The 17052-nt window shown below is 45.2% G+C and overlaps 1 protein-coding gene across 1 annotated transcript in view; it reads right to left on the bottom strand.

Annotated features, from left to right (window-relative positions):
- Positions 1-3550: 3550 nt before the first annotated feature.
- Positions 3551-17052, bottom strand: part of LOC135905009 (NLR family CARD domain-containing protein 3-like) — a 67543-nt gene continuing 54041 nt past the window's right edge. Inside the window, exon 2 of the mRNA XM_065436010.2 lies at positions 3551-6262. Coding sequence (XP_065292082.1) covers positions 4465-6096 — 1632 coding nt within the window. The 5' untranslated portion in view covers positions 6097-6262 and the 3' untranslated portion in view covers positions 3551-4464. The remainder of the gene's footprint in view (positions 6263-17052) is intronic.

Raw genomic sequence — 17052 nt, 5'->3', positions numbered from 1 at the left:
GAGCGGTCCTTCAAGTTAGGAATTCCTCGTGGGCAAGTGAGTGCGTTGAAACGCTTTCATTTGGCCTTACTGAGGCGTAGTTAAAATGCAGGCAAGAGCTTGCCCGGACAAGGAACACGCAGAAAAAAACATTTAACCTTAGAGACTATAATGCTTTCGCATTCCCACACATAAGACGTTGCGTCTCTGACAAGTTTTTTTGTGCACAAGCATGTCATTCATAGCTGAGGTCTGACTAGATTCCAAGATGTGTTCTGGACCTGCATCAATTCTTTATTCTTTTCGTAAATCACGAAAAGCGGTCGGCTAAATCAGGTGGTTTCAGGTCCAAAGTAGTGTTATCCATGTGCATATCTGCACGTGTTTTAATGCCATCATGTTGCATTTAGTACAGAGCGAGTTTGTGCTGTACATTTGTCTTGCAGCAGCAGCAGCATCAACTTTGACAAAATTCCAGTTAGGTGCACCCTGCACGTAAACAACAGTCTTGTCACATGTTGGAACCCTCAATCTGTTCATTGGACACTAATACGTTAGCTCAGTTCCAAGCTCCTACACGGTGTTTATGTGTACTGTACAGGTTTCAGTAAGCAATCCTCAATAATGCCAACATAGACAGTAATGTTAATGAGGATTTTCCTTTTATTTGCTTTCGACCAGCACATTGCTTAATTTGATCAAGCAGTAGCTGGTTGCTAGAAAAGGGAATTCTTCATTTGGGGTAAAGGAAGGAGCATGAGATTACAAGTCTCCAAAAGGATACAGCAACGGTGCTCCCATATTGTAGACTCACCAAAGGTGCAGATGCCACAATTGCTCTTGGATTGAGACAACAATTAAAAACACTGCAATCTGGTGTAACATACAAACTTTTGGTATCAGCGCAGTCAGCGACCATTCTGTACATCACACTGCTCACATGCTCAAAAAAAAAGAAAGAGAGCAAGCAAAGGCACTCAACATTTCATTCTCGTATTACAGGAGTCCTTTTAACTACCCAAAAATTTTGCGCAGAAAGCTTCCTTGGGCTGTTAAACAGTGAATGCAGCAATTCAAACAGTGCACCAAGACAAGGTATTAAAAGCAATGCACCACAACGTGCCACAACTGTATAAAATGTGAGCGCAGATTTGCCAGTGCTTTAAACTACAAGAGCTGTTTCTACCCAGCTTCCACATATTTTAGAATGTGCACTAACACAATACTCACGCATTCGCATACCATAGGAAACCACAAGCTAGGTCAGGCCACTCGGAATTGCCAAGCTGCACACCCAAAACCTAATCAACGAGCTCTAGCTAACTGGTGTAAGGGATTATCACAGCTAAAATATCAACTACTTAAAAAAAGCTGCACAGAAGACTAGGATACACACACATCAATAAAAGGACAATAATGTGAACATCATTTTGATTAACGAACCCATTCAATGGAGTGGCGCTTTCATGCAAGTATAGCAGAGGACTATGCTATCATTAACTAACGTAAAGCCTTGTTTTCAATTGGGCCAATGTATGAGAAGAAATGTGAAATAGCATTATGTACTATTAAGTTTTGTGAGGTATAAGATGACTTCAAGGGTATATCTGTGTAAGATAAGTACAAGTTGCATATTTACCCTTGATGGGCATTTTATAACCTATGCACCTTTTGTGCTTTCATTTATGTCCTCATAATTAATGATGGCTATCTTTTAAATCTATCTTTGTTTAGTGTGTGCTAGAAGTGTCTGCATAGCTAAATCAAAGTGTGTGTATATGGAAAGCAGCAGGCCTTGCTTTTTTGTTTTTATTAAAACATATATTAACTCTTTCGTTACCGCAAGAAATGTGTTCATTTTTAGTGCTTTTGCATTTTAATGTTATGACAACCATAAGTACTGCAGTAGAAAATAGTTACCCTGGGAATATTTCTGGATTTTAGAAAAGCTTTTGACTGTGTCCAACACGATGTGCTCATAAAGGAATTGCCATTGTATGGAATACGGGGCAAAGCTTGGTCTTTGATAAAAAGCTACTTAACTTCGAGAGCTCAATTCACATGCATAAATGGCGTAAACTTGGACTTAAAATTTGTAAAATTTCGCGTACCACAGGGATCATTATTAGGACCAACGTTATTTTTATTATACATTAACGATATTGTAAACATGAACAAAAATACAAAGTTAACTTTATATGCAGACGATACGAATATATTCTTCACAGGTGCTCATGAAAGAGAGGTATTTCATCGAGCTAACGAATGGCTAACAGGTCTGGATTTGTGGCTTCAATCTAACAGACTTCAATTAAACATCAGCAAAGCGAAATACTTACTCTTCCGGCCGCGAGGATACCACCCGACTATAAACTTGGATTTAAAATTTCAAAACGTTACCATCGAACAATCTGTATCAGTTAGATTTTTGGGGGTGACATTTCAAGAAAACCTCTCATGGACGCCTCACTTTGACAAGCTCCGAAGTGAGCTAGGGCAAGCTGTTGGAATCTTAAATAAAGTGAGATATTATATCCCGTCTGCGGTGAAAAGGCAGATATACTACGCACTATTTCATTCCCGGTTATGTTACTGTTTCTTAGTATGGTCAACAACGACTAAGACCAACCTAGACAGTCTTTTTTGTTTGCAAAAGCGAGCGGTGCGTGCAATCGGAAATTTAGAACTTTCTGAAGACACTACACCCTTTTTTAAATCTAATAAAATACTGCCTATTCATAAATTGTATAAACACAACTTGACCCTGGAAATATTGCATCAGCACCAAACAACACCTATTCAAACCAAATATCAAGTGAAACCTGGTCCGTACTGCCTACGAAAGAATTTAATACCCAGGCCATGTTCTCGTACAAAATATGGCAAGACTGCGAGTCGGCCTAGTTGGAACAAATTCATCTTGAAACTTATTGTGCGCAACAAACAGGGACGAAGAATAGAAGAAACACGCTCGTCCTTGTGTTTCTTCTATTCTTCGTCCCTGTTTGTTGCGCACAATAAGTTTCAAGACAAAATATGGCGATCAAAAACTAAGCTTTACGATACCAGACCTTCTCAACGAATATCCGGAAATTGCTGAAGCGCTCGTTACAGCTACCTCAGTGCACATTTTCAGAAAAATGCTCAAAAATTTTTTCCTTAACACAGACTAAAATCGTGCCGGACTGATCCCAGTTGGTTTCCTCTTACTGTGTGTCTTGGCTTTTCATTGTGAAAGTCCGATATATTTTCTGTACTCGGACGATAGTTGCGACGTACCTGTGCAATGTATCTGATTATATGTGTATTTATGTTATTGATGTGTATGTGTATTTATGTTATTATGTTAATGATTTATGTTATTGATGAGGAACACTTATTGATGTTTTACCGTGTTCCAAATTGAGCCTATTGTAGTCAATACTTTTGTTATTATTGTTCTTGTGTGACTGCTGCTGCCAAGGGTGGCGAGGCCCAGTCAGGCACGTTCAGTGCCTTTTGTCGCGTCCCCCAAGGCATTTCTGTAAGGAATGTCATGAATAAATGAATAAAGAAAGAAAGAAAGAAAGTGCAATTATGAACATAATATAAGATAGTAGAAACGAATAAGACAGTAATATTGTTTTCACCTAGATGATAACACTGCAGTACCTTATGGTGACATGTTAACAGTCCGTCAGACTACAATGTCCGTTACCCTCAGATGGGAAAAGATGTTGAGCCAACAAAAAATGTCCAGACAGTCTATTTGCCTTGCACCTTCTGGGTGCGGCCAGCAAGTGACTGGCACTTGGCACACACCTGTGATAGCAAACAGGTTTGTCGTGATGTGTTGACGGGCATTGCGCATCGCCTCGGGTGCACGGTGTGGTCCGACAATGCTGGCAAGATGGTTCTGAAAAGAGTCCGTCAGGCAAAGCTCCTCGAAAGCCACAGGTGGATACCGCTGGGTACCAAACCTCTCCGGCTCCATGGCAAACTCGACAGCTCGGTTGAGGTACGAGACATTACGCCGAAGGATTTCGTGCATCTCGAAGATGGTCTCCCTGAAGCTCGGCTTCTCCCAAATCTTGAGGGAGGTCAGGACGTGATTTGCTGGCAGCTCGCGAGCAATCACTTGCAGCTCAGAAAGCTTGGTGGTAATGTAGCCAAAATGGGTGAGCGTTGTGTTGCCCTTCAACATGTCCACAAATGCGTCAGTGCAAGCGCTGTGGCAGGCTGCAAACTCTACCTCCATGAACAACACAGACTGGTTCTTCTTCAAGCCCCTCATGACTGTTTCAAGCGCCACGCTGTCAGCGCTGCAGGAGTTTATCTGAACATGCTTCAACGTTTTCGTCGTACACAGTAGCTTGGCAAACCTCCTGGCAGCGGAACCATCCATAGTGGCTTGGGAATCTATGCAGAGAAATTTTAGGCATGAAACAGTAGCCAGTGCAACAAACAGGTCCTTGAGGCAATTGGCATCGACGTCGACACTTGTATCTAAGTGCACTGATGTGATACGGTCAGCATGCATGCGGAGGCTCGCTGAGAGCTGAAAACACCCCGAATGTCATAGCAGCTCAGTCGCACACGGTCGTAGGCAGCTGTGCGATTTAAAGCGGCAGTGACTGCCCGTTCATCCTCTTCATCCTCCGCTTCAACGCAGCCCAGCGTTAGCTCCTTCAACACACTGTTCCTCGCAAGTGCTTCGACAAGCGAAACCACTCCCGGTGAGTTGATGTTGTTAGCCTCAAGGTTCAGCTTCTCCAGGTGCATATTGAACTTCAATGCCTGTGCCAGCCGGATTGCTCCAATGTCATCGATAAGGTTGTCCCTGATGTTTACTTCAAGGAGACCAGTGTTAAACTCTAAAAGGATTGCGAAAGACCTGGTTTCCGCTTGCGCAAGGTTGCATGCGGACACTTCCAAGTACTTCAGAGTGCTGTTGTTCTTTAGAACTTCGGCAAGCCTGTCAATGCCACCCGCAGCAACGCGGCACCCATGAATCTCCAGTTTCTCGAGGCTACGATTTGTCTTCAGCCCCTCTGCAATGAACACCAGTTGTTGTTCATCGAAGCATGGCACATCACTCAGCGACAGCTCTCGCAGTTTGGTAGACGTGGCAAGGAATTCACCGAGAAAATGTGCTCCGCCAGTTCCAAGGGCATTGTCATCAAGCCAAATCAGCTCAAGACCGCTGTTGCGACACAGTCCCTTCATGAGCTCCGTACCAGCCTCGGGCGACATGTCATTTTCCAGGAACTTGACCTTGCGTATGCACTTTGCCCTCGCTATCATGTCACCGATACGTGCAGCGGCGCTTGACGTCACAGACAGTTTCGAAATGCAAATATATTCGAGTGCAGGCATCTTGCACAATGAGTAGACGAGTGTGCGCTCTGTGGCAGGTAAGAAATCCCAACAGGCGATGGCCAAGCGCCTAAGGCCCCTGTTGCAGGCCAATGCATCGCAGAGTATCTGTGGGTAACTGGATGCTACAGTTGTCTTGTCAAGGTGCAAAGTTTGTATGCACTTGTGCCTTTTGAGGAGCAGGTGGAACAGGATGCAGGCGTCAAAGACCCAGTTGTCGTTTGAGTGCACCACCACCGCTTCGTCGACAGAACAAACACAGAGTTTGCGCGGCTCTTCTTCTTTCAGTTCAATGTCGACTCTCATCAGGATGCGGTTGAACGTCCTCAAGTTGTTCAAGATCCAGCAGGGCTTCGTATCCGTCATCGAGCATGGCAGTTTCATACTGAGGCCGTCCCTTTGAAATTCCATTTGTATTTCTTGTAGACGCTTCACGATGTCCTCTACTGGTGGCAACTCGGGACAATTGTTGTGCAAATGCAGCGCATACAGATGACCTGTGCCAGTGGCAACAGCTCGCCCATGCTGAGCCTCATTGCTACTAGTCAGACTTTTCCTACTCTTTGACGATGGTGCAAATGGTTTGGAACCTGCAGGGCAGTCAGAGGAGGGCCCGCAGGTCTTGGCATCAGTCTTGCTGCTGGAACGGTCATGCAGAACTTTTCCTGTGACTGGCCTGTGCTGTTGTCCGCTGCGTTCTGGCCGAAAAGTACACCCAGGTTCAACTCTGCAACGTCTGGGCAAACTGGGCCTATGGCTCATAGGCGAGTTGCTCGAATCGTTTGTACTTAGCGTAGGAGCAAAATCACGAACAGGAACTGAAGGTGCTGCTGTGCATAATGTGCTATCGACAGCACAAGCCACATTCGGCTTTCCAGTGTTTGCAGCCGTGTTGCTGCTGGAAGCATGGGCTACCTGAATGCCAAGCCTGCAAAAAAAGGACATAGGTACTTTATTAACGTCACAGCAATACAGATTACATTTACTCAAGCTCAACTATGAAAATGCAGCCTACAGCTCCCCCCTCCCTCCCCCCAAAATAAAGTACAGTTTCGCCTGTAACATGAAACAGTTGCGCAATAGCTGGCAAAGTATAGTGCCTGGTAAGCCTCTTGCTGCTTTGTGCGGTGCTTGTTTACGTGAACATTGGCAGGCACAAGCAAGCAATCTCTTTCAAGAAGTAAAAGCAGTGTTAGTTGCATTTGTTTGTAGAAGTTCCACCTTCCATTAGCGAAGTAGAAAAACTTAGTTTTTCTTTTCCCACCTCTAACCCATCTAGACTTAGCCACTGATCTCTACTAAAACAGCCATTAGCTTCTTACTGCCAAATTCATTTGACTTTTCTCAAATTTAAACTTCAGCTACCCCATTAATAAACCGTACACTATCCTTAAAAATAACACAACCTTTGTGCCATCCAGTTAACCTGCGAAGAAGTTGGGCACTAAAAGAAGACTAATGAAGACGAAGCATACGCACTCAATCATTGTCATTACATATAGAAGAAGACCACTTCATTTAGGACCACCTCCACAAATGGGGATGGGATGTGCTAGACATGAAGAAGGTGTGGACGCCAGCTCTATCTCGTACACAGATTTCATTAATGAATTATGGCAGCTACAGGTGCAAACATGCTCTTTCGTATCAGTAGTCTCCACTGGTGTAGCAAAAACAGAGAGGTAGAATCCTGTACCGCCAATCGGTGGGTTGCAAGTCTGAATCCTCGTGGTACAATCTTTGCGGGAATTTTTCTTTTCTTGTAACATCTCGAATATAATTTTGGGTCTCCATCGACAGGGTTGGACGTCACAATGCAACTAGTGCAAATGCAGTAACAACTTGCTACTAGGGTGCGTCAATTGAAGAAGTAGTTATTCAAAGAATTATGCAAACTATTGAGCACCTGTTGATGCCTTAAATGCCTGAACTGTTTCGTGCCAAATCAGTAACCATTATTTTTTTCATTTCAGGCTTGGTTCCACTTCAGCACAAAACTGCAGTTGGGTATGGTATTGGGTTACAGTGCAGTATGACACCCTGAACTTAACCCACCGCTCGAAAAATGCACCTCATGTGAAACACAAGGAAAGAAGCAAACCTGGCATGTGACAACACACGGATACAGAAAGCAAATACCTAGTTGTCTACCTTCAAGCTTTCAGCACAAGCCCGATCAGAAGCATTTCAACATGAATGCTACACATAAAATATTAGTTTCATTAGTGCTTTTTGCATTTGATGCACTGTCTTGGCACACACAAATGTGCACACAGCACCTGAAGGGGTTAACTCCATACAATGTTCGTTTTTATGCTACACTGTTGACAAAGCGTGGCCAGATGCAAATGGTAGTTAAGGCACACACTGAGTCATCGATGCAACAATTTCACGTGGGTACAGGAGTTGTTTGGTGCTTGTCGAGGGAATAGTGAGGAGTTTTGTGCACAGATAGGCAATCTAAATACATGTAAGGACTTTTATACACCTTGCCTCAGTGACACATACGTGTTGGGAGGATTTACCAAGAATGGGCATACCCAGTGGGCTAAGAGTGCAGCTTCCCAGATATGTGAACTTAAGCAATTCCAATGAAGCCATTCAATATCATACACTATTCCACTTAGAGGTCTATCTGCGTAAGACATACCTATGAACCAATATTAAATGTATGGGTTGTATGTTGGGATTTATTGTTTCAACAGGCATCGTAGAAGTGCACTCACTGGAACTGCTTTGACAGTAAAGATTCCATGCTGCGTGACAAAACACGAATGGACACGCCAAACACACGGGGGAAGAGGCAAAGAAAGCTTCATTTTAAAAGACAACACAGCATATCATGCTTAGGTTTGCCCTCATACCTGTGCCATCCCTGTACACCCCTGCCACCAATGCGCCTACTACAGGCAGCACCACCAAGCCACTGGCAACAGGCTGAAGACCAATGCTGTGCTGACAACACAGTTGCCAGACGGAAGGAAAAAGCTACAGGGTGTCTACCAAGTTGACATTTCCAAATTCCCTGAACTTTCCAGGTTTTCCCTGAGTGCTTTTGCAAAATTCCCTGAGTGATGCAGAACTATGTTTTATGTCAAGTCGCGCTGAAACCATATCGCCCTATGCTGTTACTCTATAGTAAGCATATGAAAAAAATTTTAAAGAAAACTGACTTAATCCAATTTGAATACTAAGGAGTAGTGTTTATATGTTATTCAAAAAAAGAGTATAAGGGAGGGGTTATTAAAATGCACAGCAAATAAAACGTCTTCGAAAAAATTTTCAAATCGAGTTGGACATTCTATAGTACAAACAAAAAGGAGATGCATACAGAAGCAAATATTTTCGAATATGAGCTATTTCTATCAACTGATAGCATGCTCAGTGTCATGCAACTGTCCTGACATACTCTCAGCTCGCGCAAGACGCCTCAGTGTTGTGTTTCACTGCTTTAAAGAGTTTATTTTCGTTTGGATGAGGGACACCTGCATCTCAGCATCAGCCAACAATTTGTTTTTTGAGCGCAGGCTCCTTCAAAGAAGCGGTCGCATACCTAATTCCCCGTTCATTCCTCAGTGCGTCGATCCTTTCTGTTCTCGTCCTCCTTTCGCCGCGCGTTCACCCCACGGACCATTTGAAGAATACTCGTGGTCAATTTACACTCAACGTCCAATTTTTCGGACCCCCCAGGGGCCGCGAAAACTTCCGAAAAATCAGGCAGTCCGAAAAAATAAATTCATGTCTTTTAGCGCCCTTAAGGGCTAAAATCTACACATGTACGTCTGAAAAAGCTCTGAATGCCTGTCAGTGCACTTATTAGGCATATCAGTGCTCCTACTGTGACAGGTGAGGGCGGGTGCACACGTGTAAAATTAAGGAATACATACGGCGTCCCGCGACAATTGCCCCTTCCTACGCTTGTTACGCTTCACAGCGTTACACGACTGTAATGAGGCGAAGCAGACTTTCGGGAAAGAGCATTATGCAATGCGCCATGCTTTCCGAGCTTCGAAGACAAAATTATTGCTGTCAGCGGAGAAATGAAGAAACACCGCACTGAACAACAAGAAGCTTAACAGCGAACGTCGAAGCCGCTAGGCCTAGCGTTGCCGCAGTGGTGGCTACGGTTGCCAGCGGATCTGCGTGCGAGAGCACCGGTTCAAGGCGGCGAGGTAATCAAAATAGCAGCGGTGGTGGTTTTCATTAATGCCGTCTCGGACCTGCGATCACGCAAAACGTTTAGAAAATTGGACGGCGAAGAGTTCTTGCGTCTGAAATTTCAGACATTAAGATACATTGACTCTTTGGGGTACGTGGTGGTGCCGCGAAGCCGCCCGAGTTATCGGGAATCCGGAAAGTCGGCCGTTGACTGTACACTGGCAACTCCTCCAGCCGACGACGATTCGTTACGACTCCTGTCTGTTTCTCGAGCCAGCATTACCGCGACTTTTGACCCTCTAAAAAAATTACGGCTAATTTTCCCTGATAGAAGCACAAATTCCCTGAGTTTTCCCTGAGTTTTTCCAGACTACTCAAAATCCCTGAGAATTCCCGGTTTTCCCGGTTGGTAGACACCCTGAGCTAGTCTATAACAATCATGGTACGATAGATAAAAAGCAGATGCCAAAAGTAAACGCTATCGAAGTGCTGGCTCTTGCTATCTTGGTGGTGAACTGGTGACTTCTAATTTTTGTCATTGCCAAACATACAAAACTAACATTTGTGTGGTGCCGGATTAAACAGTAAATACTAGCACCTCGATCACACGGGGCACTTCCAATTGTGACCGAATCTGATCAGGATCTAGTTTATCATCAATCACACAGACTTACTTGTGCAGCTTGCACAAATGGTTGCTTTGTGACTGCCAAATATTTAAACCTATTTTCTTTTGGCCCAATCCATTTGGACAACCATCTGCTCCAAGCAGCTGCAACTAACGTAGCATCTGCTCAAGTGACCACGTAATGCAGAACAAAGTCAATAAAATTCGTCACGAATTATTCGCAAACAGTACCCCAAGAAGTTTATTAACAAAAAGGAAGCTCGTGTCTTCCATCCAAAGCCGTCTCAAGGCAAGTCGTTCACGAAACGCGCTGGCGACCGATATGGGTCTGGCGTCAGCAAAGCTCTTAGCCGCGTATTCTCAAGATACAATCTTAGAATAGCACACATGCCATCCAACAAGCTGAGAAATCAGCTTGTTAACGTAAAGAATCGGCTTGAAAGCAAGAATTACCCCGGTGTGATCTACAAGGTACCATGCACAAACTGCAGCTGCAGTTACATTGCAGAAACCGGCAAATTGACGAGAAGATTAAAAGAGCCCCAAAGTGACGTCTCTAACAAGAAAAAAGCCTCAAACGCCCTTGCCGAACCCGCCGATAATCGCAATCACCGCATCAATTGGGAATACGCAGCTATAATAGCTAAGGAAAAGAATCCGATGACGTGACTCTTGTTAGAATCTTTATTTATTCAAACTACGGACAACAGTATCAACAGGACTGATGGAAATCTGCCTGCAAATACACCCATTCTCTACGTCACACTTTGGCATAAAAACTACTTGCGGCTCTTGCCTGCTTTTAGTGTGATCAAGGAACCCGTATGGGTCCCGAAACGTGTCTGTGTTATTTTTACCTTGACTTGGTCAGGGACCACAATTTCGTCATCACCCAGTATTATCACAGTCTCAAAAGAAGGAGCCATCGATGAGACTTGGAATCCAGGGTAGTTTGAACATCGGCAAATTTTTTTATGCTGCAGAGGTGAAAGCTAGAAAAAAAAAAGAACCAGATTTCTGTTGTTGATACCTCTGCATAACTACCCGTTAACAGAGGGAGTGGATTCTTTTCTACAAAAACACTTCTGGCTTAGATTTTCCAGAAATGAACACTTGATTGGGCTTCTCAATAAGCATGTCAGCTCTCTGCCCATGCTTGCATTGATGTCCACATTTGTGACGTAAGTAAGATGTTAAGCGAAAGGATTGGAAAGGGATGGCTCTCTATTATACAGCCCCTACCTTAAACAGGCGATTTAGAAACTCGAAGCAGCTCTTCAAAGCGCATTTCCGGGGGCTCCGTGGCCCTCTCCACCTTGCCTGGACGAGTTGGCAGCGGGTCATCCATCATAAAGCTTTCGCTCTGCTGTCATCCCGCCCACGAGAAGGACAACAGGTTTCACTCATTGGCCGACATTTTGGCGCGATCCGGGCCCTGCTGGGCGTGCGCTCCCGGTATGCACGCGCAAGACGGGGCCCGAAGAGGGACCACATTGGAGCGTCTGAAGGTGCGTACGTGTTCCTCTCTGCCGGTGGAGGCCCCCTTTGTCCGCCGCCGGCCGATCGTTACTTCGGATAGGCGGGGTCCCGGCCTCGGCGCGCGCGCGCACTATTCCGCCGTCTCGATGTCCTGAGGCAGCGTCTTCCGATCGTTGATGAATTTGTTGTTTTATGGCGCAAGGGCCAATTATGGCCAAAGAGCGCCAGGTCAGTGCTGATGAGTTTACAGTGGGTAGATGAGTTCCGTGAGTTATTGTGATGTAGCTGTAAAGGGGCCTAAAAGCGATCTCTGTAAAGTGCATAAAAGCTATATGTAATAAAATTATGGCAATGACTAGTGAGTACTACTGAGAACACAAGAGATACATTGTGATAGATTGATCATATTTTAAAATATATGTAAGAAAATGTTTGCAAGACGCACTACTGCCTTACAGAGCCCTTGAAACTGAAGGGCCTGAAGGCATGTGCTGTAGAAAAATAAGTTATCGCAGCGGCATCCTCTGGAGAGAGGATGTGCTACAAATTCGTAGGGCTAACAACATGTAAGGCAACATCGTTTAAGAAGCTTAGGACTGCTCTGGTGCCAAACAACGGTTCTGAACCAAGAAACATTACAGGATGAAAGGGAATGTGCTGCCGGTATGCTAACGGAAAGTGTTTTTTTCTCTCTGTTTCGGCTTCCCGACACTCCAGGAGGGCGTGGAGGACCGTGAGCCTTTCACCGCATCTACCGCAGGATGGTGGCTCATTTCCAGTTAGCAGGAAACTGTGTGTGGCATATGTGTGTCCTATTCTGAGACGACAGAATAGGACTTCTGTTCGTCGTGTTTTTGTTGCGGGCGGCCAATAACCAAGTTTTGGCTTAATCAAGTGAAGCTTATTATTTGTTTCAGCATCCCATAAGCGCTGCCAGTGGCTTCTGAGTTTCTTTCGGATGAATGGCTTTAGGTCTAAGGCAGGTAGTGCAGTGGTAGAATGTGTATCTTGTGAAGCTATTGATGTGGCAATTTGGTCAGCCAGCATATTACCCTCAATGCCCCTGTGTCCAGGTACCCAGCATACTATGACTTGCTGCTGAGACATGTAGGATGTGCAAATAACGGAATAAAGCTCAGTGAGTACAGGGTTTCGATGATTGCGGAGGAACATTAGGGCTTTTACGACGCTTAGAGAGTCGGTGTATATGATGGCTTTGTGCAACTTTCTTTTCTTGATTTCCTTAACAGCAGATAGAATTGCATAAGCTTCTGCGGTGAATATGCCTGTTTCCGGATGTAGTCCATCGGACTCAGAGAAGGATGGTCCGATTGCAGCATAAAACACTCCGGAATGCGACTTAGAAGCGTCAGTGTAAAATTCTATGCACGAGTACTTCGATTGAAGTTCCAGGAAGTGCATTCGAATATGTGCCTGTGGGGCGTGTTTCGTCACCTCTACGAATGATGTATCGCATTCTATGGTTTTCCACTGCCATGGCGGCAGTGGCTTAGCTAGGACCATTAGTTTTTGCTCAAGAACTAGAACTTGCATTTCCTCAGCAAGCTTTCTAATGCGCAGAGAGAATGGTTCTCGTGCTGCAGGTCAATTATTAAAGAGCTGTGCAGATGCCACGTCGTTTATGGTTACATAAGAGGGATGGTCGCGGTTTGCATTCACCTTTAGAAAGTACATGAAACTAGAGTATGACCTCTGAAGATGAAGCGACCACTCATTAGCTTCAACGTAGAGACTCTCTACAGGACTTGTCCTGAAGGCACCGGTCGCCAAGCGGATACCTAAATGGTGAACAGGGTCAAGCATCCTCAAGGCGCTTGGACTGGCAGATTGATATACTATGGCCCCATAGTCTAAGCGCGTGCGTATAAGACTTTTGTAAACGTTCATCAAACATTTCCTGTCGCTGCCCCATGTTTTATGCGATAAAAGTTTAAGAAGGTTCAATGTTTTTAGACATTTCTCTTTTAGGTGCTTTAACTGTGGAATGAAGGTCAGTTTTGAATCTAATATGATTCCTAAAAATTTGTGTTGTGTGACAACTGGTATGTGTTGTCCATGTAGTTCTAGGCTGGGCGCTGCAAATAAGCCTCTTTTTCGCGTGAAAAGAACACATGAGCTTTTAACAGGATTCAGTTTAAAGCCATTTTCCTGTGCTCATTTACACACTTTGTTCAAGCAAAGCTGGACATGTCGCTCACATATAGAAAGGTTGCATGATTTGAAACCCAATTGCACGTCATCTACGTACACCGAATAAAACATGCCCTGCGGTATATATAAGCGTAAGGAATTCATTTTGATTATAAAAAGGGTACAGCTTAATACCCCTCCTTGCGACACACCGGTTTCTTGTGTAAACAGCTTGGATAGAGCATTTCCCACCCTAACTCGAAATGTACGGTTTGATAGGTAACTTTCAATTACATTAAGCATATTCCCTCGAATACCCATTTCTGAGAGGTCACGCAATATCCCATATCTCCAAGTCGTGTCATATGCCTTTTCCATGTCTAAGAAAACAGAAAGAAAGAACTGGTTATGGATAAAGGCGTCACGAATGCCTGCCTCAATGCGCATGAGCTGGTCAGTAGTCGACCTACCCTCTCTGAAGCCGCACTGATAAGGGTCGAGCATTTTATTCGATTCAAGGAAATGTAGAAGACGACGATGTATCATTTTCTCGAACAGTTTGCATAAGCAACTTGTCAGTGCTATTGGACGGTAACTTGAAACGTCGTATGGATCCTTGCCTTGTTTCAAGACCGGCACTACTAAAGCTTCTTTCCATGAGGATGGGAGGTATCCAGCAGCCCAAACAGAGTTAAAAAGTGCCAGAAGTGTCATGTGTGTATCAGCGTGTAGGTTTTTAATCATGTCATACATGATTTTGTCAACTCCAGGTGCAGAGCTCATGCACGAGCTTAACCCAGCTCTAAACTCGGCAATATCAAAAGGACAGTTGTACGGTAGATTTGCTCTGCATTTACGGTTTATTGACTGAAGTTCTGCTATTTTCTTATATTGAGCGAATGTTTTTGAATAGCTTTTGGAACTTGATACACATGCAAAATGTTCTCCAAGGGCATCGGCCTGCTTTTCCAAGGTATTCCCTCGCTCATCAATCAAAGGTAATGGGTTGATCTGCTGCCCTTTTACCCTTCTCAGCCCGTCCCATACTTTAGCCTCCTGGGTATAGGAATTGATGCCTGAGAGAAAACTCTCCCAGCTTGCTCTTCTAGCCTGCCGTCTTGTGCGCCGTCCTTGTGATTTGATGTGTTTAAATGCGATGTAATTTTCCGCCGTAGGATATTGGCGCAGTCTGCCCCACGCCTTATTTTGTCTTTTTCGTGCATCCCTGCAGTCTTCATTCCACCAAGGAACTCGTTTCTTAGTTGAGTGGCCATTTCTTAGTGGAATGAACTTTTCAGCTGCATCAATAATAAAAGCGGTAAAATATGCTACAGCGTTATCCATGCTAAAATCGCGTATAAAATCTTGTGATAAGTAAGTAGATTCCTTAAAACCTTTCCAATCAGCGGAGTCAAGTTTCCAGCGACGTACCTGTGGGCGAGTGTCGTGTCGTGTTAGTAAGCTTAAAGTTATCGGAAAGTGGTCACTCCCAAATGGATTTTCTATAACATTCCATTGTAAGTACGAGAGAAGTATGGAAGATCCAAGTGCTAAATCTATGGAGGAGTATGAATTATGCGCAGCATTGTAGTAGGTGGGTTTTTTTCTATTAAAGAGGCACACACCGGACGTAACAAGAAAGGATTCGATCAGTCGACCCCTCGAATCAGTCCTGGAATCTCGCCAGAGACTGTTGTGCGCATTAAAGTCCCCGACAATAAGAAATGGCTCTGGAAGTTGATCAATGAGTTTGTGGAATTCAATTTTACTCATGTGATAGTTTGGAGGTATGTAGATAGAGCAGACGGCTACTAACTTATTAAAAAGAATTGCGCGAACCGCAACTGCCTCGAGGGACGTCCTAAGCGGCAAGTATTGGCAAGCAATAGTTTTATGGACAATTATCGCTACACCGCCGGATGAGGTGTTGACCTCGTCACGATCTTTACGAAAAATACTAACGTGTGACCGGAGAAAATTTGTCTGTGTAGCTTTTAAGTGCGTTTCCTGAACACACAGTACCTTTGGATTAAGTTTGTGTAGGAGTTCTGTTACGTCGTCAAGATTGTGGATGAGACCTCTCACATTCCATTGCATAATTTGTGTATCCATTTTGATAGAGTTGGATACTGTGTGTTCTGGAAAGGAAAGGTTAGTTCACCGGCGCTTTGCAGGCGCCGTGACGGGAGTTTTCTCTCTTTTGGAGCGGTCGAGAGATCCTCGCCGCTCCTTAGGCGCTGGTGGCGCCGTCTTGCTGGTGGTTGTGTCCATCGCCTCTAGCGAGGCGCTGGACACGGGCTCTTCCGAGCGCTTTGCTTGACGTGAAGGCCTCGGCACGTTGGACGACGAGACCTTCGAGGTCACGTGCCCGGAGGTAGATGGCCCCGTCTGCTGGGGTGACGGAGCAGCGCTAGCTGCAACCGCCGCGGGGGCAGGTGGCGTAACTGCCGACTCACTGCTTGCGGGTCGGACAGCCGCCGAAAGCCGTTGTGTCGCTGCCCCCTGACGCGTCACATCGGCAAAGCTACTCTTAGGCAGGTATGACACCCGCCTACGTGCCTCCTTGAAAGATATGTTTTCTTTGACTTTGATTGTCACAATCTCTTTTTCTGTTTTCCAGGACGGGCAGGACCGCGAGTATGCGGCATGCTCGCCATCACAGTTGACACAATGTGGAGTTTTCTGGCACGTTTCGGAGGAATGTTCATTGTCACTGCACTCGGCACATGTCAGCCGGCCTCGACAGTTCTGTGAACTGTGGCCAAACGTTTGGCACTTAAAGCATCTAAGAGGATTGGGCACGTACGGCCTGACACGGAGCTTGATGTACCCGGCCTCGATTGACTCGGGCAGGACACTCGAACCGAAGGTGATTATCAAGTGTTTGGTTTGGATTTCTTTGCCATCTCGCCTTATTTTAATTCTTTTGACATTTATAACATTCTGTTCACTGAAGCCCTCCAAGAGCTCAGCCTCAGTGAGCTCCAGCAAATCATCATCCGAGACAACGCCGCGGGAGGTATTCATCGTGCGGTGAGGGGTGTTAGGAATGGCCGTACGGGGGTGGCAACGTGGCAGCTTTCAGCCCGCTGCGCGTGTTCCAACCCCCCCAGACGAGGCGCCTTCTGACAACTACGGATGACAGGCGGCCACGTGGCGCGCGGGCAGCTCTGGAATGTGGTGCGCCGCCGCGCCACCCGGGACGGCGCAAAGTTCTACGAGGCCCTCGGTCGACGACACCGCGGGTTATACCGAGAGTTCTACAAAGCCCTCGAACGCGTTAGCCTTTGTGTGTGTAGGCT

This window comes from Dermacentor albipictus, chromosome 6 (genome assembly GCF_038994185.2).
Source record: "Dermacentor albipictus isolate Rhodes 1998 colony chromosome 6, USDA_Dalb.pri_finalv2, whole genome shotgun sequence".
NCBI lineage: Eukaryota > Metazoa > Arthropoda > Arachnida > Ixodida > Ixodidae > Dermacentor > Dermacentor albipictus.
Note: the sequence above shows the minus strand (reverse complement) of the source record. Positions and strands in the feature narration are given on the sequence as shown.